The sequence below is a fragment of the Anabrus simplex genome, chromosome 2, assembly GCF_040414725.1.
Source record: "Anabrus simplex isolate iqAnaSimp1 chromosome 2, ASM4041472v1, whole genome shotgun sequence".
Classification (NCBI taxonomy): domain Eukaryota; kingdom Metazoa; phylum Arthropoda; class Insecta; order Orthoptera; family Tettigoniidae; genus Anabrus; species Anabrus simplex.
The window spans coordinates 906310927-906333686 of NC_090266.1; the positions used below are offsets into that span (position 1 = coordinate 906310927).

General features: G+C 36.8%; 1 protein-coding gene across 1 annotated transcript in view; it reads left to right on the top strand.

The window, feature by feature from the left end:
* The window catches only part of LOC136863176 (ras and EF-hand domain-containing protein homolog), a 266862-nt gene that overhangs the window by 208789 nt on the left and 35313 nt on the right, over positions 1-22760 (top strand). Inside the window, exon 10 of the mRNA XM_067139527.2 lies at positions 17195-17266. Within this exon, the coding sequence (XP_066995628.2) occupies positions 17195-17266 (72 nt within the window). The remainder of the gene's footprint in view (positions 1-17194; positions 17267-22760) is intronic.

Sequence of the window (22760 nt, forward strand, 5' to 3'; positions counted from 1 at the left end):
GGACAAGACTGGATGTTGTTTGATCTGGATAATAGATATCACTTCTTTTAGTATTAGCTTATAAGTTTGTGGTCATCATTGTGAATCAGATAGTTTGTCACTCATCCTCATGATGCTCATTCTCATTCCGACCCTCAAACCTACTTTTAAAATGATGCAGTGCTGGGTATTGAACCTTGCTACACCTGGATTCCTGCTTTCAATACTAACTCTTAGACCAGGGAGTTGGAAAATTTGAAAGTAATATCAATAACCTCTCTCTATATATATGGTATATATATAATAACATGTCCTGACTGACTGACTGACTCATCATCAGTGAGAAAAAAATACTGGGCATAAAGAAATGAAATTTTGTAGGTGCTTACTAAAGGAGGATTTTTGGATATTCCGTCGCTAAGGGGTTGAAAAAGGGGGTGAATTTTTAAAATGAGTGTATCTATATCTCAAAAACTTAATAGTTTAAAGATGTGAAAATTGATATTTAGAATCTTATTTAAAAATAAGGAAACGAATATATTTTCTGTTTTCACAAAGTCCTCGTAAGTGGGGTGCAAAAAGGTCAAAAATGGGTTGAATACCTTTTATGAGGATACTTATATCTCAAAAACTGAAGATATTACAGTCATGAAAACTGGTATTCGGAATATCCTTTAAAAATAAAGTAACATGTATTTTTTGTTTTTGGAAAATCTACTTAAGGAGGTTGTGAACAGGGGTGACAAAGGGGGTGAATTTTTAAAACGAGTACATCTACGGTACATCTCAAAACAGTAACACGTTACAGACGTGAAAATTGGTATTTAGAATCTCCTGTAAAAGCAAAGGAACACACATAATTCATTTTCTGAAAATCCACTTAAGGGGAAATATTAAAGGGGCTGAGTGTTTAAAATGACCATATCTACAGTATATTTCAAAAACGTAACAGACGTAAAAATCGGTATTTTTAATCTCTTTTAAAAATAAAGTAACACGTATTTCTTTTGTTTTTGGAAAACACACTTAAGGGGGGTGAAATGACTGAAAAAGGGGGTTGATTATTTTTATTAGGACAGGTACTGGTATCTACAAAAGTGGAGATATTACAGACGTCAAAATTGGTATTTGAAATCGTATTTAAAAATAAAGAAACACGTATTTTTAGTTTTTGGAAAATTCACTTAAAGGGGGTGGAGTGGGTGAAAAGAAGTGAAGAAAGTACTGAATTCCTTTTATGAGGATACTTATAGATCTAATACTGAAGATGTTACAGGCATGAAAATAGGTATTTAGAATCTCCTGTAAAAGTAAAGGAATATGCATTATTTGTTTTCTTAAAATCCACTTAAGGGAAAGTACTAAAGAGAGTGAATTTTTAAAATAACTCCAAAACTTAACATATTACAAACGTGAAAATTGGTATTTATAATATCTTTTAAAAGTAAAGCAACACGTATTTTTGTTTAGGAAAATATACTTAAGGAGTGGGTGTTGTAAAAAGGCCTGAAAAGGGGTTGAATTCTTTTTATGAAGATACTTATACTTCAAAAACTAAAGACGTTACAGACATGGAAATTTGTATTTGGAATCTCCTTTAAAAATAATGAAACAAATATTCTTTTGTTTTCGGAAAATCCAATTGAGGGGGGGTGGGGAGAATAAATGAATTGAAAAATGAGTTGAATTATTTCTTCAAGGATACTTATATCTCAAAAACAAAAGACGTTACTGTCCAGAAAATTGGTATTTGCAATATGCTTTAAAAATAAAGACACACATATTTTGGAAGGAGAGGGGTGCTGGAATCAACTTAAGGGGGTGTAAAAGGAGTTGAGTTCTTTTTTATGGGGATACAAATAAGAAGTAGACAATACACTTCTAAGGGGGCTTTGACTAGGGGGTGGGAAATGATGACAAAAATATGCATTTAAATGAAATCGTTTGAATTATGAAGTTAAAATTTCAAATGATATGCTACAGTAAGTGTTGCATAACAGAAGGTTTGAAACAAATTTGACCGCTCAGAGAGTTAAATGGGGGTTAAGATCCGAAAAGAAATATATTAATTCCTTCCTCCGAAACGGTTTAACGCACGAAGACAAAATTCCAAATATATTTTAAATCCTAGGTATGAAATACGAAATATTTTTAACGCTACACCCCTATAGTGTTAAATGAGAGTACCTGAGTGAACACAATTGTTCATCCCTCCAAAACCGTTGGAAGTACAAAGTTGTAATCTTATGAGAGAGGTCTTCTTTTACGTCCTTGGTGTAAAATATTGTCTACTTCGAAATATTTCCCTCCTAATGGGTTTAGATGGTGGTTAACTCTCGGAAACACAATATCCAGTCTTCAAAAACCGTTTCAGGCACGAACTTTTTTTTTTTAAATGAAGGGTGGTCTTCTATATCCTAGATGTTAATAAATATTTAAAAGCATTCTTCCCTTAAAAATGTATTCATTCCTCCGTTAATGTCCGACGTACAAAATCAAAATTTCAGTGGTTGTTTAAAAAAATTCAAATTCTTCCTTATGGGGTTCAAATGAGTGTTAGATCAGAAATGATAGAAAAGCACGAATAAGGTATGCGAGTGGCTGACATCGCGAGATTTTATAACAAGTCTACATCAACGATTTGCACCATGTTAAAGAGGAAATAAAAGGAGTAGATGCAGCAAAAGGAGTCACAAGAGTCTCAAAGTAACGGCCACGTGTTCTGGAAGATGTAGAAAAGTTGCTTCTCGTTTGGATAAAAATGATAAGCAACTGTGACCGAGATTTTAATCTGCGAGAAGGCAAAGACGTTGTACGCCGACCTCGTAAGTAAATTACCATGTACACGTAGTTCACGTACGTCAACAGAAGTTGAAGAAATCTTCAAGGCCAGCTGGGTATGAAGAGAAGTGGCATCCATAGTGTTGTTAGGCTTGGGGAGGCTTCCAGTTTGGATGCTAAGGCAGCTGAGGCATTCACTGCTGAGTTCCAGAAGCTCATTGTTACGAGTGTTACCTGCCACAGCAAGTTTTTTACTGCGATGAAACGGGACTTTTTTTTTGTTTGGAAAATGATGCCTAAGGGGACCTACATTACAGCAGAAGAGAATTCAATGCCCGGTCACAAGCCCATGAAAGTCCGTTTAACCCTGTTATTGTGTGCTAATGCGAGCGGGGATTCAACCCTGACATTTACACCATACGATTTTCTGACGTGTTGTGCGAATGAATACCATCTAATCCTCATAAGGGGGGGGGGGGGGGAGAATTATCCCCTCCAGCACCTATATTCCTTGGTTATTCCGTCTGGTAACTTTAACGTCACTTTAAATAATAGGCTTTGAGTGGCACGTCTTCGAGCCGTGTGGTGTAACTAAAGCGATATTTATAGACGTGTTGCTGTGAGGGTTAAAAGTAAAGCCTGTGTATCATTCAGAGAACCCATGAGCCTTCAAGAAATGAAAGGTGCAGAAGAGCCAGTTAAATGTTATGTGGAGCTCCAACACTAAGGCTTGGGTCACTCGTATTTTCTTCGTTGAATGGATGAACGAGGTCTTTGGTCCTGTAGTGAAGAAATACCCTTCAGAAAATGATCTGCCGCTCAAAGTCTTGCTGGTTATGGACAATGCTCCTTCTCATCTTCCAGGCCTTAAGGACAACTTACTGGAGGAATTCAAGTTCATTAAGGTTAAGTTCCTTCCTCCCATCACCACTCCACTTCTCCAGCCTATGGATCAGCAAGTCATTTCGAACTTCAGGAAGCTATACACCAAAGCTCTATTTCAGTGATGCTTTGAAGTGACCGAAGGAACAAACCTTACCCTCCGAGAGTTTTGGAGAAATCATTTCCACACCGTGAACTGCCTGAAGATCATCGATAAAGCCTGGGATGGGGTCACTAAAAGAACTCTCACTTCCGCTTGGGGAAAGCTGTCACCTGACTGAGTTCCTGGACGTAACTTTGAGTGCATTGTTGGTGAAAATGAGCCACTGATTGTCAATGAAATTGTGTCCTTAGGGAAGACCATGGAGCTGGAGGTGAACGACGTGGACATTCAAGAGCTGGTGGAAGAACATAGCCAGGAACTCACCACCAACGAACTGATGGACCTGCATCTCGAAGAACAGGAGGAGGTTATGGAGATCTCGTCCGGGGAAGAGGAGAAGGAAAAGTCAATGGAATCTCGCACTTCAACTGAGATTCGGAAGAAGTACAAAATGTGGGAAACGGTGCAAAACTTTGTAGAAAAACACCACCCGAATAAGGCTGTAGCAGTGCGAGAAGTGAATCTGATCAATGACAATGCAATGTCACATTTTCTTGAAATCCTTAAAAAGAGGCAAAAGCAAGAGTCATTGGACAGGTTCCTCGTTAAAGTTGTATGAAAAGAAAACAATTCCAGTGAGCCAACAGATAGGAGTGATTCCGTTAGTGAAATTCGTGCCACACAGTAACTCTTCTCACGTCATTTTTCATCTCCCTCACATCAACAATGATTCTATTGTAAGGTAAAGTACAGTTTAATTTATTTTACGTTATATTTTGTTTCAGAAATGTTATGCGAGTAAATATTTTTTTGTTGTGGATGAAACATCTGCATTTCAATTGTTTCTTATGGGAAAATTTGCTTTGATATACAAGCACTTTTGATTACAAGCGTGTTGCCGGATCGAATTATGCTCTCAGTCCAAGGTTCCACGGTACCTCAAAAACTAACAATGTTGCACATGTGATAATTGGTATTTGGAATCTCCTTTTAAATAAAGAAACACACATTTTTTGGGGAAAATGAACTTCGGGAGAGGGGAGTGAAAAGGATTTAAATTCCTTTTATGAGGACACATATCTCAAGAAATGAAGATGTTACAGTCATGATAACTGGTACTTGGAAGCTCCTTTATAAATGAAGAAACACGTATTTTTTGTTTTCGGAAAATTCACTCAAAAACTGAAGATATTACAGATGTGAAAATAGATATTTGAAATCTCCTTTAAAAAATGAACATTATTATTGAGTGAAGACTGTTTCTCACATGTACAGTTCTATGTCGCATGGTCATCCTAGCTCGAAAGGCAATACCACAAAGGTGGTTTACAAAGAGTTTCTAGGGTAAATGAAAATAAATTTTTCGGTGAGTTTTTACACTTTAGGGATTTTCAGATAATGTCTTAGTACAGTACCGAGGCATGATTACTTTTATCAGATTACGAAATCCACGCGAGTGAAGCTGCGGGTAACTGCTAGATAATAATGAAACAATATACAGGATGATCCATTTGGGATATCTTAAAAATAAAACATACTGGAATATCCAGTGTGCCTTCTTTTGATGGTTCTATATGACTGGGCAGCTTGTGAGAGTCCGGAGATTGAGTTGGTGAGGTTTACTGCCAAGTCCATATGAGGTGCATGCATTTGGTTCAGGCAGCCTGCCAGATTTCCAAGATGGTGATCACATTGTTATTCCACTGTTTAAAAATGTGGATAAAACAGAAATAAAACTGTACAAGCCTGTCACAAATAAGCCTCAAATACCTAAACTGCTTGAAGATATAATCTATATATATAAAGTAGCTTGTCCTGACTGACTGACTGACTGACTGACTGATTCATCATCGCCGAGCCAAAACTACTGGACATAATGAAATGAAATTTTGGGGATACATTCATATTAGGATGTAGGTGCTCGCTAAGAGAGGATTTTTGGATATTCTGTCGCTAAGGGGGTGAAAAGGGGGGTGAAATTTTAAAATGAGTGAATCTATATCTCAAAACTTTAAAAGTTTACAAATGTAAAAATTGGTATTTAGAATCTTCTTTAAAAATAAGGAAACACGTATTTTTTTATTTTCAGAAAATCCCAATAGGAGGGGTGAAAACGGTGAAAAAGGGGTTGAATGCCTTTAATCAGGATACTGGTACTTATATCTCAGAAACTGTAGGTATTAGAGACCTGAAAATTGGTACTTTTGATCTCTTTTAAAAATAAAGAAACACGTATTTTTTTGTTTTTGGAAAATCCAATTAATGGGAGTGTGAAAAGGGGGGTGAATTTTTAAAATCAGTGTATCTATATCTCAAAACTTTGAACGTTTACAGATGTAAAAATTGGTATTTAGAATCTTCATTAAAAATAAAGAAACATGTATTTTTTGTTTTCGGAAAATACCAATAGGAAAGGTGGAAAGGGGTGAAAAATGGGTTGAATGCATTTAATGAGGATACTTCTATCTCAGGAACTGAATATATTACAGACCTGAAAATTGGTGTTTTGGGTCTCCTTTAAAAATAAAGAAACACGTATTTTTTTGTTTTTGGAAAATGCAATTAATGGGGGGGTGAGAGGGTTGAATTTTTAAAATGAGTGTATCTATATCACAAAACTTTTAAAGTTTATAGATGTAAAAAATTAGTATTTAGAATTTCCTTTAAAAATAAAGAAACACGTATATTTTTGTTTTCGGAAAATCCCAATAGGAAGGGTGGGAAAGGGTGAAAATTTGTTGAATGCCTTTAATGAGGCTAATTATATTTCAGAACCTGAAGATATTACAGACCTGAAAATTGGTATTTATGATCTACTTTAAAATAATAAAGAAAGAGGCATTTTTTGTTTTTGGAAAATCCAAATAATGGGGGTGTAAAGGGGAGTGAATTTTTAAAATGAGTGTATCTACATCCTAAAATTTTAAACGTTTACAGATGTGAAAATTGGTATTTAGAATCTCCTTTAAAAATAAAGAAACATGTATTTTTTGTTTTCAGAAAATCACAATAGGAGGGGTGTAAAAGGGTGAATAATGGGTTGAATGCCTTTAATGAGGATACATATATCTCAGAAACTGAAGATATTACAGAACTGAAAATTTGTATATGGGATCTCCTTTAAAAATAAAGAAACACGTATTTTTTTGTTTTTTGGAAAATCCAATTAATGGCGATTAAACAGGAGTGACATATTTGGGTGAATTTTTTGAAAGACAGTATCTACAGAATATCTGAGAAACGTAGAATGTTACAGACGTAAAAAGTGATATTTGGAATCTCCTGCAAATGTAAAGAAACATAGGCGATTTGTTTTTGGAAACTCCTCTTAAGGGGAACTAAAATGGGGGTTAAATTTTTAAATGAGAATTTATACAGTATATCTCAAGAAACTTAACATGTGACAGAAGTGAAAAATGGTATTTTTATCTCTATAAAAATAAGGAAACGTGTATTTTTTGTTTTCGGATACAGCACTTGGGCGCAGGGGGGGGGTAAAAGTGACTGAAAATGGTGTTGAATTCTTTTAATTAGGCTACTGTTATCTCAAAAATGAAGGTGTTACAGACGTGAAATTTGATATTTGGAATCTGCTTTAAAAGTAAAGAGCACGAATTCTCGGAAAATCCAATGAATGGGAGGGGGGGGGGGGAAGGGGGTGAAAGAATTGAAAACTTAATTGACCTAATTGTATGAGAATACTTACATCTAATAAAAGCTAAAGTTGTTAGGGCCTACAGACGTGAAAATTGGTATTTGGATCTCCTTTAAAGACAAAGAAAAGCCCGTTTTGTGGGGGGGATCATCTTGGGAGGCTTGAGTGAAAAGGAGTTGAATTCCTTTCATGAGGACACATAAATCAAAAACTGAAGAAGTTAAAGTCGTGATAATTGGTATTTAGAAGATCCTTTACTATTAAAGAAACAAGTATTTTTGCCGGAAAATGCACTTGGGGGGGGATGGGAGGAGTGTGAATGTGAAAAAAAGTGAATTATTTTAATCTGAAAACTGAAGGTAATAGACGTAAACAATGGTGTTTGGAATCTCCTTTAAACATAAAGAAACACTCCTTCTTTTAGGTTTTTTTTGGGAGGGGGTAAATAAACTTAACGGCGGTGGGGTGTAAAAAGAGTTGAGACCAATTGATTTTACTGTTCATAATGTATTTATAAGGAGCCTCCGTTGCTCAGGCGGCAGCGCGGCGGCCTCTCACAGCTGGGTTCCGTGGTTCAAATCCTGGTCTCTCCATGTGACATTCGTGCTGGACAAAACGGAGGTGGGACAGGTTTTTCTCCGGATATTCTGGTTTTCCCTGTCATCATTCATTCCAGCAACACTGTCCAATATAATTTCATTTCATTCGTCATCCATTAATCATTGCCCCAGAGGAGTGCGACAGGTTTCGGCTGCCGGCACAATTCCTATTGTCGCCGCTATATGGGGGCTTTATTCATTCCATTCCTGACCCTGTCGAATGACTGGAAACAGGCTGTAGATTTTCGATGTACTTATTCTGATCATAAACCGATCATTTTTAATCTTTCCTGGGTTCGTTTTCAAGAGCCATCTTTCCCTTCGGAGAACGTTCTTAGATTACAGTACCTTCTCCTGGCATATAAATAAAATTTTAAACACATTTGAAATAAACGATAGGAATGAGATTGACCGTCCAGTTTTTCACCTCTATAATAAGGTCAATAATCCACTGAAGTATGTTATTCGTATGGCCAGAAATCCCCCACACTTGCCTACGCGCGACAATGGTGCTGGTCACATTCTCAACAATGACAATGGCAGCAGATGTAATTTACCGCCAAGTAGCGGTCTTGCATCTTGCTGTTGGGTCCAGAACATCTATAATAATAATAATAATAATAATAATAATAATAATAATAATAATAATAATAATAATAATAATAATAATAATAATAATAATAATAATAATAATAATGTTCTGGACCGTCGTCAAATGTGGGGACCGCGCTGGAAACGGGTCCTGGACGGGTAATGACTACTATTGCAGTCTGGCCGCGGGTTCAGTACCGCCAAGGCACCCAGGATCTCCTCAAGGATTTGATCCATATTAAAAATGCTTATAGGAAAAAATGGCAAAGTTTTAGGGAGCCAACTGATGGGTGGAATACCTGGACCTAGCCCGGGAAGTACGAAATCGATTGCTGGAAATAAAAATTGAAAATGGGAGGAACTTTGCCGTAATCTCTCAGAAAACGAGTCAGATTGCGAATTTCGGCGGATTATATATCAAAAACAATATGCATTCAATTATAAATTTCAGTATAATACCGTAGCGAAGCACGGGTATCTTGCTAGTCTATATATATAAAATAGCTTGTCCTGACTGACTGACTGACTGACTGATTTATCATCGCCGAGCCAAAACTACTGGACATAATGAAATGAAATTTTGGGGATACATTCATATTAGGATGTAGGTGCTCGCTAAGAGAGGATTTTTGGATATTCTGTCGCTAAGGGGGTGAAAAGGGGGGTGAAATTTTAAAATGAGTGAATCTATATCTCAAAACTTTAAAAGTTTACAAATGTAAAAATTGGTATTTAGAATCTTCTTTAAAAATAAGGAAACACGTATTTTTTTATTTTCAGAAAATCCCAATAGGAGGGGTGAAAACGGTGAAAAAGGGGTTGAATGCCTTTAATCAGGATACTGGTACTTATATCTCAGAAACTGTAGGTATTAGAGACCTGAAAATTGGTACTTTTGATCTCTTTTAAAAATAAAGAAACACGTATTTTTTTGTTTTTGGAAAATCCAATTAATGGGAGTGTGAAAAGGGGGGTGAATTTTTAAAATCAGTGTATCTATATCTCAAAACTTTGAACGTTTACAGATGTAAAAATTGGTATTTAGAATCTTCATTAAAAATAAAGAAACATGTATTTTTTGTTTTCGGAAAATACCAATAGGAAAGGTGGAAAGGGGTGAAAAATGGGTTGAATGCATTTAATGAGGATACTTCTATCTCAGGAACTGAATATATTACAGACCTGAAAATTGGTGTTTTGGGTCTCCTTTAAAAATAAAGAAACACGTATTTTTTTGTTTTTGGAAAATGCAATTAATGGGGGGGTGAGAGGGTTGAATTTTTAAAATGAGTGTATCTATATCACAAAACTTTTAAAGTTTATAGATGTAAAAAATTAGTATTTAGAATTTCCTTTAAAAATAAAGAAACACGTATATTTTTGTTTTCGGAAAATCCCAATAGGAAGGGTGGGAAAGGGTGAAAATTTGTTGAATGCCTTTAATGAGGCTAATTATATTTCAGAACCTGAAGATATTACAGACCTGAAAATTGGTATTTATGATCTACTTTAAAATAATAAAGAAAGAGGCATTTTTTGTTTTTGGAAAATCCAAATAATGGGGGTGTAAAGGGGAGTGAATTTTTAAAATGAGTGTATCTACATCCTAAAATTTTAAACGTTTACAGATGTGAAAATTGGTATTTAGAATCTCCTTTAAAAATAAAGAAACATGTATTTTTTGTTTTCAGAAAATCACAATAGGAGGGGTGTAAAAGGGTGAATAATGGGTTGAATGCCTTTAATGAGGATACATATATCTCAGAAACTGAAGATATTACAGAACTGAAAATTTGTATATGGGATCTCCTTTAAAAATAAAGAAACACGTATTTTTTTGTTTTTTGGAAAATCCAATTAATGGCGATTAAACAGGAGTGACATATTTGGGTGAATTTTTTGAAAGACAGTATCTACAGAATATCTGAGAAACGTAGAATGTTACAGACGTAAAAAGTGATATTTGGAATCTCTTGCAAATGTAAAGAAACATAGGCGATTTGTTTTTGGAAACTCCTCTTAAGGGGAACTAAAATGGGGGTTAAATTTTTAAATGAGAATTTATACAGTATATCTCAAGAAACTTAACATGTGACAGAAGTGAAAAATGGTATTTTTATCTCTATAAAAATAAGGAAACGTGTATTTTTTGTTTTCGGATACAGCACTTGGGCGCAGGGGGGGGGGGTAAAAGTGACTGAAAATGGTGTTGAATTCTTTTAATTAGGCTACTGTTATCTCAAAAATGAAGGTGTTACAGACGTGAAATTTGATATTTGGAATCTGCTTTAAAAGTAAAGAGCACGAATTCTCGGAAAATCCAATGAATGGGAGGGGGGGGGGAAGGGGGTGAAAGAATTGAAAACTTAATTGACCTAATTGTATGAGAATACTTACATCTAATAAAAGCTAAAGTTGTTAGGGCCTACAGACGTGAAAATTGGTATTTGGATCTCCTTTAAAGACAAAGAAAAGCCCGTTTTGTGGGGGGGATCATCTTGGGAGGCTTGAGTGAAAAGGAGTTGAATTCCTTTCATGAGGACACATAAATCAAAAACTGAAGAAGTTAAAGTCGTGATAATTGGTATTTAGAAGATCCTTTACTATTAAAGAAACAAGTATTTTTGCCGGAAAATGCACTTGGGGGGGGATGGGAGGAGTGTGAATGTGAAAAAAAGTGAATTATTTTAATCTGAAAACTGAAGGTAATAGACGTAAACAATGGTGTTTGGAATCTCCTTTAAACATAAAGAAACACTCCTTCTTTTAGGTTTTTTTTGGGAGGGGGTAAATAAACTTAACGGCGGTGGGGTGTAAAAAGAGTTGAGACCAATTGATTTTACTGTTCATAATGTATTTATAAGGAGCCTCCGTTGCTCAGGCGGCAGCGCGGCGGCCTCTCACAGCTGGGTTCCGTGGTTCAAATCCTGGTCTCTCCATGTGACATTCGTGCTGGACAAAACGGAGGTGGGACAGGTTTTTCTCCGGATATTCTGGTTTTCCCTGTCATCATTCATTCCAGCAACACTGTCCAATATAATTTCATTTCATTCGTCATCCATTAATCATTGCCCCAGAGGAGTGCGACAGGTTTCGGCTGCCGGCACAATTCCTATTGTCGCCGCTATATGGGGGCTTTATTCATTCCATTCCTGACCCTGTCGAATGACTGGAAACAGGCTGTAGATTTTCGATGTACTTATTCTGATCATAAACCGATCATTTTTAATCTTTCCTGGGTTCGTTTTCAAGAGCCATCTTTCCCTTCGGAGAACGTTCTTAGATTACAGTACCTTCTCCTGGCATATAAATAAAATTTTAAACACATTTGAAATAAACGATAGGAATGAGATTGACCGTCCAGTTTTTCACCTCTATAATAAGGTCAATAATCCACTGAAGTATGTTATTCGTATGGCCAGAAATCCCCCACACTTGCCTACGCGCGACAATGGTGCTGGTCACATTCTCAACAATGACAATGGCAGCAGATGTAATTTACCGCCAAGTAGCGGTCTTGCATCTTGCTGTTGGGTCCAGAACATCTATAATAATAATAATAATAATAATAATAATAATAATAATAATAATAATAATAATAATAATAATAATAATAATAATAATAATAATAATAATAATGTTCTGGACCGTCGTCAAATGTGGGGACCGCGCTGGAAACGGGTCCTGGACGGGTAATGACTACTATTGCAGTCTGGCCGCGGGTTCAGTACCGCCAAGGCACCCAGGATCTCCTCAAGGATTTGATCCATATTAAAAATGCTTATAGGAAAAAATGGCAAAGTTTTAGGGAGCCAACTGATGGGTGGAATACCTGGACCTAGCCCGGGAAGTACGAAATCGATTGCTGGAAATAAAAATTGAAAATGGGAGGAACTTTGCCGTAATCTCTCAGAAAACGAGTCAGATTGCGAATTTCGGCGGATTATATATCAAAAACAATATGCATTCAATTATAAATTTCAGTATAATACCGTAGCGAAGCACGGGTATCTTGCTAGTAACTAATAAAATAACACCTCCTTACAAACAAGTCGTGATAGAAGAGCAACATAAATTTCTTTCTGGACACTCAACCTGTACTAATTTCATGTTATATTATCAATTTCTTGTTGATGTTGTGGAAAGTCATGGACAAGTTGACTGCGTTTATACAGATTTTTCCAAAGCTTTTGATACAGTTGACCATAGGTTTTTCCTAAATAAACTTTCTGCAGACAGTATTCATAAACCTCTTCATCATGGTTTCGATCATATCTCCAAGGTCGTACATTTAGAGTTAAGATCCACAATCACCTTCCTATGCCTTATAATACTACTAGTGGTGTCCCACAGGGTGCCCACCTTGCTCCATCAATGTTTTTGAAATATTTGAATGATATTAAGGAGGTTGTTTTTGCAAATTCTAAATTCCTAATGTTTGCAGACAATGTAAAATTCTTTACAAGAACCAATTCACATAGTGATTGCCTTAGATTACAAAAAGACTTAAATCAACTTGAAGTGTAAGATAATCCATTTTTCTAAAAGCAAATGTAATATCTTCTTTGATTATCAATTAAATTCCAAAATTCTTATGAGTACTGTTGAACAAATAAATGACTTTAGTCTATTATTCACAAATACCCTGAATTTCAGTGATCACATTGAACATATATGTGAAAAATATCCTTGCAAAACTTGGCTCACTTTTAAACACCTATATGTTATGTATATAATGTCAGAAACATGCATAAGTTTTAAATTAAATATGAGGAAAGAACATAAAACATTAAACATAATATAAATTCCTCAGTGAAGAAGAGCCACATTAAACTATGTGAACCCAAAACCTTGTGACATCAAGTCCATTTGGCTTCGCTTTAACCAGGTCTTCTGTTGTGCAGCTGAATGGGTATGAACTACATTGCAGCATATGGGCTGTGGTCTGCTCTTCTACACATACACACAAGGTACTGTCCACTTTGAAACCCCATTTCTTCTGGTTGACCGTGTACCGCGTAACACCAGAACGCCGTTTATTCAGCACTCTCCAATTCACCTAATCTGTAACATGGCCAGGAGGTAGTTCCTATTTTGGGGTCATCCATTGACTGATACTCATATGTTGACTCCTGGCACACCATTCTTGAATTCTTGCTTGCTGCACTGTTCCTGCAAGTGTTTTGGTTACTCTCGAGAAGATTTTCCTAGACTTAAGGTGCTGGCGTGGTGGTTCATATCCAAAGGGTGGGCTTCAGATGTCAACGTCTTTCTCTTTTCTTTCTTGGCTGCCACTTCATGGCAGATATGGGGAGGTGATATCCCTGCAAGGGAATACACTTTTTCCAAAGGTGTAGTTCACAAGCCAATGCTCATGACAGAGATGCACGTACTGTTCATTTTTACGAGGTTGTGCTAGATATGATTGGATAAAATGCTTCACCTAGCATGTGAGTGATTGCAACAGAACTGGGAGCTTCTAGCAATTCATTTGGAAGGTTCTCTGTGAAAGCCATCCATTCAGTCAGGCTATGAGGCCACAGTGAAAATCATGCTCACGTATGCTTTGTTGAGTGGTTCAATCAATCAATCAATCAATCAATCAATCAATCAATCAATCAATCAATCAATCAATCAATCAATCAATCAATCAATCAATCAATCAATCAATCAATCAATCAATCAATCAATCAATCAATCAATCAATCAATCAATCAATCAATCAATCAATCAATCAATCAATCAATCAATCAATCAATCAATCAATCAATCAATCAATCCTGATCTGCATTTAGGGCAGTCACCCAGGTGGCAGATTCCCTATCTGTTGTTTTCCTAGCCTTTCCTTGCATGATTTCAAAGAAAGTGGAAATTTATTAAACATCGCCTTTGGTAAGTTATTGTAATCCCTAGCTCCCCTTCCTATAAATGAATATTTGCCCCAATTTGTCCTCTCGAATTCCAACTTTATCTTTATATTGTGATCTTTCCTACTTTTAAAGACACCACTCAAACTTATTCGTCTACTAATGTCATTCCACACCATCTCTCCACTGACAGCTAGGAACATACCACTTAGTCGAGCAGCTCATTTTCTTTCTCCCAATCTTCCCAGCCCAAACTTTGCAACATTTTTGTAATGCTACTCCTTTTTGCAGTGCACATTAAATGAACATGAATTTGCATCAGTTGTTTTATTTACTGATGGAGTTATGTTTAATCAGGAGGTTATGCATAATTCTCATAATAATCACATCTGAACCTATGAGAATCAACAGGCTACTATTAAATGTAGCAACCAATACAAATTCTCTGTTAATATGTGGGGGGCGGGGGTGTTGTTGGAAACTACTTGATTGCACCATACCTACCATCCAGTCACCTCGGTGATAGAGTGTACAGGATATTTCTTGAGGAACTCCTCCTAGAGAACTCTTGCAATAAGACAGTGACTGTGGTCTCAGACGAATGAGGCCCCAGGTCACTACTCTCTTCTGGAGTGCCTGTACATCAATTTTGCTTTCCAGAACAGATGCCTTTCCTGGTCAACCCAATCTCAGGACTTGAATATTCTTGATGTATTCCTTTGTGAATGCATGAAGAGCATTGTTTATACAATGCCGTTGAAAGTGTACAAGTGCTGGTAGCAAGAATTGTCATCACAGCTGATGATGTTCACACAATATTTTTAAACAGTTTTGTCAGTCAGTACTCCAGCAAATAACGCTTTGTAGCAAGGTAGGTGGAAGACATACTTAACGGAAGATGAGGTGTACTATTGCTATTTTTCTTTTGAAAAATGATTCATCAAATTTTGAATGACCTTATAATTTGGGTTTGCAGTTGCCAAAGTGGAATTAAAAAATTAAGATAACTGCCAGCCATAAGACATAGCCTAAACAGGAGGCTGTGAATTTACATATTAGTTCTACAGTGTGTACCATAAGAGGGAGGACATTCATCTGAATGTTACTACTATCACAGCCGACTGTAGGTCTAGTTGGCCATGGTACTACACTATTATCTTAAACTGGTGCCTTCTATTTCAACACACTCTATACAAATCTACAGCCTGTACACCTCTCAAGGTCACTGTTGCTAGGTAACATTTCATGATGTCACTTCTGTTACACATTTTGTCGCATCATGTCACGTCATGCAAATTTTTGGATTACCCCCAGCCCTAAGACTTATTCACTTCAAAACAGAAACTAGAAAATACATATAACACTACTAGATACAACCCGGAACATTGTGCATGTAGCTCTTCCAGCATGTAGTGTCAAAGAAACATAGCAAGCAACAATAAAATACTTCCTTCTTGATCCAATTCTTTAAGCATGTATTGCTAATACCATGCACCATGTTTCATTGACAATATAGAATAGATTTACTGTGTGCTTAGTTCATTCACATTTTCAGAATACATAAAGGAAAGGACACCAGACAAGCAGGCATATCAAATAATAAATTGGAAGAATTAAAGGGTATGAGTGTTATCAGACAAAACTTGGGTATGTTTAAAAGACACATTGAATATTTTGAGACTAGTGGACAATTAAATGGTAGCAACTTTAGACAGTTCCATCTGGGAAGGGGAATGATGATTTTGCTTAATGCTTGTGACAATGCAGTATTTCAATTAAATGACAAAGTATAGTAAATGCAAAATCTACATGTAACAGTCAAACTCAGGCATGATTCACCTAAGTTGCCTCATGTGCCATGTGTTTTGTTTGGAAATGCAGCAGAATTAGTTATTTTCTGAAATGAATGATGATTCAGATGACTTCATTTTCCAAAGATGAGGCTCCACCTCATTCAGTGCTGTTATCTGCTGTTTTCTCAATGATATGTTGCCTCAGTCTTAGATTAGTTATAGTGAACTAAAACTAAAGAACCTCTTTATGGTTCATCTTCCAGATCAGCTAATATTACATAATGTGTCAATTCCCTCAAGAGTTATGTCAAGGATGCTGTCGATATGTCACTATTGTTTGTGAGTTCAGAGAATCTCAGAATCTCAGAAAATGCACTGTTACTAGGCCCTAGAGTCTTTGAAAGCAGACTACACTCAGCTTTCAAGGAATTTTAAGAGTTTCCCCTTGCTGTTCCCACAACGGCAAGCTCAAAATCTGTGACCATGACACTGTATGGAAAAGCATTGTGTTGAAAACATCACCGTCAAAGAGAGATTCGAGAATTGGGTTCTATCTTTCAGCATTATGGTTCTGGAATGGACACTAAGATTGAATATTCAAAGAGAATGGAGAAGCTTGGAAAGAAAGAAGCAATGATATATTGAAAATGTGCTGAGCTTTTGTTCAATGTTCTCCATTTGAATGGATACACACAACTCCTCCTCTCAGTTTTCAGGATCTATAAACATTGTCATGGTCAGACTTGTAACAGAAACTTACAGAGTACACCTTTGTTTTACATTGAGATTTATTTTTATCTTGAACTAAAAGGTTGTATTTTACACTTAACAAAACAAAGACAATAGCTCTTCAGATAACAATGTTGACAATCACTAAATAGTTTTATGTTGCATGGATTATTAGTAAGAACATGAGTAAAATTGTATTTTCTATTTACTTTCAGGAGTAGATTTCCAAGTTAAAACAATAAGAGTGGATGACAGGAATGTTACCCTTCAGCTCTGGGACACAGCAGGTGGGTACAAACATTTTTTTGGTTAATTCTCATGGGTGATCAATTCTGACTTCAGTAAGTATCTGTATTCATTGCCAAACCTGATATTTTTCAGAATAATTTATCATAGTAGTTTACTAGGTTCAAAATGACTACTACAGTACCTATCATAAATCACAAACTGAGGCCATTGCTCCAGTTTCAGCATATTGTATAGACAATTATTCACAATAGTCTTCATTATTACTTTTAACGACCAGAGTGGCCACACATGTTAATGTGCTATAGCTACAGATATGTTTAGATTTGAATCCCATCATCAGCTGTACTGACGGTAGTTATCTGTGGTTTCCTATTTTCACTTCAAGGTAAATGCTGGACAGTTCCCATTCATATGTCACAACCAATGCATTCCACTTCCTTACCCAGTTTCATTCACCATCATTCATTTCATCTTCATCAGCTCCTTAACTGAGGTTGGCAACTGGAAGGGCATCCGGCTGTGAAGTCATATCATACAATTTCATCTCACCTCATCCCCGACCCTATACCAGGAAACAGGACTAAGGGTTGGGCATCAGTGTTCATTATCGCTTTTGATTCTGCAGAAATTATGTAGAAATCTCAGACTTACGACTTCAAAATAGAAAGTATGCAGTATTTGGGTGGATATGATGCTAAATATGTTATATATCTGCATTAAACCCAGACTTCAAAGCTCTTTTTAATTTTAAAACTCTGAAATCCATGAGGAATTGTGGGTCAGAGATACTAGTACTTATGTAAACCAATTTCACAAATTATTGAATTACATTATAAAAGTATTCATTTATACAACTAATTATATTGACATTGCTACAGCTATTTTGATAATCATGTTGCCATCTTGGCAATTAATACAGATACTTACTGAAATCAGAATTGTATTTTTGTACAATATGTTTGTAGAGTTTGTACAGAATTTGAATTGGATCTTTTTACTAAGAAATATGGGTACTATGAGAGAGAAAGACATCACAGTATTCAAGTGAATATTTTAGTGCCTATTGTTGTTGTTGTTGTTGTTGTTGTTCCATGTATCTTGATCAACATCTCACAATCTTAGCAACAGCCCAGTGTTTTACCATCTGTAATCATCTTTATCTTTCTGCCTTTTCCATTCTCCTGTGCCTATCCAGCTTTCTTCTCATGCTACAATCCCCACCACAAAACTGAAGTTTTCAATGAGCCTTGAAGCACGTAATCTTAATGAAGCTGGGAAGTAGAAATGAGCTCATCGTGGTCTAAGAAGAAGTGGATGAAGGAGAAGATGGCATTGTATGCAGATCCCGGGCTAAAAAGCCAAGAATAATGCCCGAGGGGATTTATCACACCGACCACAAGAAACATCGTAATCTGAGGGCTGAGCAGTAGTCACTCGGTAGGCTAAGGCCCTTCAAGGCTATTGTGCCATAGGGTTTGGTTTGGATTGTAAGCAGATGTGGAGTCAGTCTTTATGCTTTTATATTTTCATATTTGTACTTATTTCCTTTGCTAATGCTCCCTCTTCAGTCCTGAACTCTCAATTTATTTATTATATTTTGTGTGTACCAGTTCATGTTCCTATCATTCCATGTAGGGGAGAGTGAGTCATTGTGAGCACCTTACGGAAAATTCATTTTTGTAGGGGACGTATGAATTTTAAGTAAATTCTGATTAATGTATTCTTCATCCCATTTATTTAGCTTTACAAAATCAAAAGTGAACATTTTAAGCAATGAGTTAATAAGCAGAAATTACGATTTTAGCAAACTGTTGCAAGTGCTCATATTAGAAACATGGGTGGGAAATATGAGCACTCTAGGGTAATATAAGCACTTCCTTTAACAGCAGCATACCCATTTCTAAGATGCAAAGTATTGTCAATATATAGTAAAATGAAATGTCATGTATGTGGTAGGATTGATTGCGTGAAATATAAAATATCTTTGGAAAAATAATATAAATAATTGGTATGGTACAAGAAGAAATGGTACAGTGTACTGTAACCGTTCACGACATCGTCATATGTATATAGAGACATCCTGCATAAAGAATATGCCGTTTTCCGCGCAGTTCTACGTTAAATAGCTACCAAACGAGGGTATTCTTGACGGTTCCGGGACTCGAACTGCTCGCCGTAGAGTCGCGTGCCCCTCTTCTCATTGCGCGTAACTGGAAAAAGAGAGAGTACAAGCGCTTATACGAGAAGTTCGCTCCTCCTCTGAGCGAGAGAGCTGGAACGAGGGAAGTGGCACATGACTGAGAAGTGAGGTCACGAAGCAGACGTCGTCTCAACATATGAGATGATATCACCTTAGGTATTCCCCTAAAAATCCATTGGTAGCAATGCGTAGCTTTCAACTGTTTCAGTGATATTAACAGTAATAACTCAGAAATACTTGATGGATAATTTCGAGTTACGACTTCAGTGAATGAAGAGATTTAATGAGGATTTATCATGCCAAGAACCATTCTACATAATAATAACAGGAAGTACGCAGATAGTTGATGGCATGAGGAGATTGAAACCAGACGTTCGACTCTGACAGGACCAGGAAAACTTTAAAATCCCAGGAGTGAGGCTCCACCCACTGAGAATTGATACTGACGCTTTGATGATTGCAGACGAACCCGCGAAGGACTCGAAACGAAAGTTAATTAGTGGAAAGAAGGATGTACAGGCTTCAATTTGATATCAAATTCAACTTTTAAGTCTACCTTTCAGCGGACGGTTATTAGACAAGGGGGCGTGGTCTGACTCCCTCTCCGTGAAATAAGGCTTCTCACTATAAAGGCTGGTGACGAGACTGCAGTATACGCAGTATATCCAGTGCATTCGGTCTAATCAGCAGACCCATACTTTAGTAAACATTCGGTTTCAATATTCAGTGTTTTCACATTGTGAAGGTTCTTAGTGTAATGGTAAATGGTAATATATAGTGAGTGACAGTGCGCTGCGTACCAAATATTTGTTACGTCTTTAATTCAGTTTGCTATGATCTGTATGTGATAACATCATTTTGATTATGTGTCAGAGCGGCGCGGGATTGTAAAAAGAGGTGGTCGATTGAAGTGAATTATTACGTGTGCAGTTACGAAGTTGATCTGAGTGAATATAGTGGATTGTGCCGCATTATACGAGTTATATAAATTATCGTATAAATGAGGTTAAATGAAGGAAGTGATCCAATAAAGAGATAGTTCGGTAACAGTGCTATAGTGAGGCTTCAACCTAGAATAACAGTGAGCGGCTTATTAGCTACCATTTCTGTAGAACGGGCAGTGCCCTCCGTATTCTCTCAAACGTAGTGAGTTGTGTATCATATCAATGATTGGTGAAATGGAGTGGGTCGACTAATGACCAGTAAAAAAATATTAATATCTAACATTCATATCCTGTGATGATGACCGGCTAGTGTGAGGTGTTCCGAGATTAAATTACTTGTGGAGAACTGGAGTATGCAAATGAAAGTATCGATATCGGGCTACAGGACAAATACCGATATAGGGCTAGGGTGCCTGAGTTTATAGGTATGCTTAGTCATAACAGAGTTATAACGCATGACAAAATTAGTGCATTTATGACAAATTAGTTCTCCCTCATTTGCATATTTGACCTCCGAGAGCGTCGGGTTTGAAGACGGCCTGTGAGCTATCCGCCGTGCAGTTACTCCAACACAGCAGAGATATTCGAGAACTTCCAACACCAGATGAATATCCAACCAACATGCAGGTGAACCGACAGAGGACGATTCTGGGGGCCATCGCAAGTGAAGACATCTTAATGGCAGCTTAAATCCATGGCTGTACTCCCCGAGGAAAGCTGATCGCAGATATCTGAGTGCTGAGTACATTTTGAAATTTTAGGCTTGACAGTTAAGGTCACATTCATGTAAATAAATAACTTGCATGTAAATACGTTGAATATTATTTGACCATAACGGCGTTTCAGAGGGATTGTAGTTATTTTAAAGATTTTTCTGTAAGATTCTCTTCGTGGTGTTGAACCACTTCTTTCATTATGGGGGAATATTGCATGGTAGTTATAAGGCCCAAGTATAACATAAGGTGAAGTGACGTAACGTTAAGGGATAAATTTTCATAGTATGATCCTGTCGTCCTAAAGCTACAATTAAATGCTACGATTCATCATAAGATTTTCCGATTATTCATTCTCGATTGCACGTCACATAATGGTAGAAATTCCTTCTGTATAGACTTTAAGACTGGAAACTTCCAGACAACACAAGGTCAACTGTGGGGCTGTAAGTGAATTATATAGATCGCGATTAACCGTACATTTTTTTAAATTCTGAAGGCTAGGATCTTCTATTTAAATATGCATGTTCTCGGGGCATGAGGGATGAGAAGACGGAACTTAATTTGTAGGCTCGTATTCTGAGAGTACAGTGGTGTTTAAATATATGAATTCCACTGTTAAATATATATGTATGGCGATGTAGAATGCCGCCTCGTGAATAAGACAATTGAGGCCAAATGTAGGCTGGTATATGATGTTACGCTGAGAGCGTTAATGGTTCGGAGAAAGAGAATATTTAAGAATAGCAGGTAAATTCTGAAGCTCTGCCTGCAGGGGAGAAGAGCGGGCTGTCTCGGCCGAGCCGTCTGACAGTTTTATGAGGGGAGACCTCAAGCGAAGTTTGTTCACCACATCGTGAAAGGAGATACATTTAGTTCGCTCTTTTCCTCGTCGAGTATAACGGAGACATGCATAAATTAAGAAAACAACACCGTCGCATAGATCCCTGATCTTATAAATGAATGAAATCCTCCCACCTTTCTGTTATTTAGTTTTATTAAAGTAAGAACCGCTAGAGGATTTTCAGGTTGTTACACCCCCACATGTCGAATTCCTTGGGTTCAAGTCCCGGATTCTGGCAAGGATTGTTGCCCACCAGTGGCAAATGAGATGGATCGTGCCAGATCCTGTTCTCTACAATGAGATGCAATGCAGGGTGTTATGTTATTTGAGTGTTTATCATGTGTCATATGATGTAAGATATTGGTTGTCGATTGCTATGTTTATCGTTTATAGGGACATCGTTGAATTGAAATGTCGAGTGTTAGTATTAGTGCATAGATAATCCCATTGAAGCAGGCGTTATGACTGAGTTAATACTCCGTACGATAAGTTAGACGAAGTCATTAACGTAGACAATGTGACAAAACTATCATGCGTTTAAAATGCGCTTAGGGAATTTTGTAGTAACCCTCAGCTAACTTGATCTCAGGGCATTGTGATATATAAATTGAAGGATAAATAGAGTGAAATAATTCATGCCGTAAAGGAGATATGCCTTTGTGAAAGATATGTGTAAAGTGTTTTAATATGATATACTAACAAGATACCCGTGATTCGCTACGGTATTATACTGAAATTTATAATTGAATACTTATTGTTTTAGATATATAATCCGCCGAAATTCACGATCTGACTGGTTTTCTGCGAGAATCCGCCAAAATTCGCGATCTG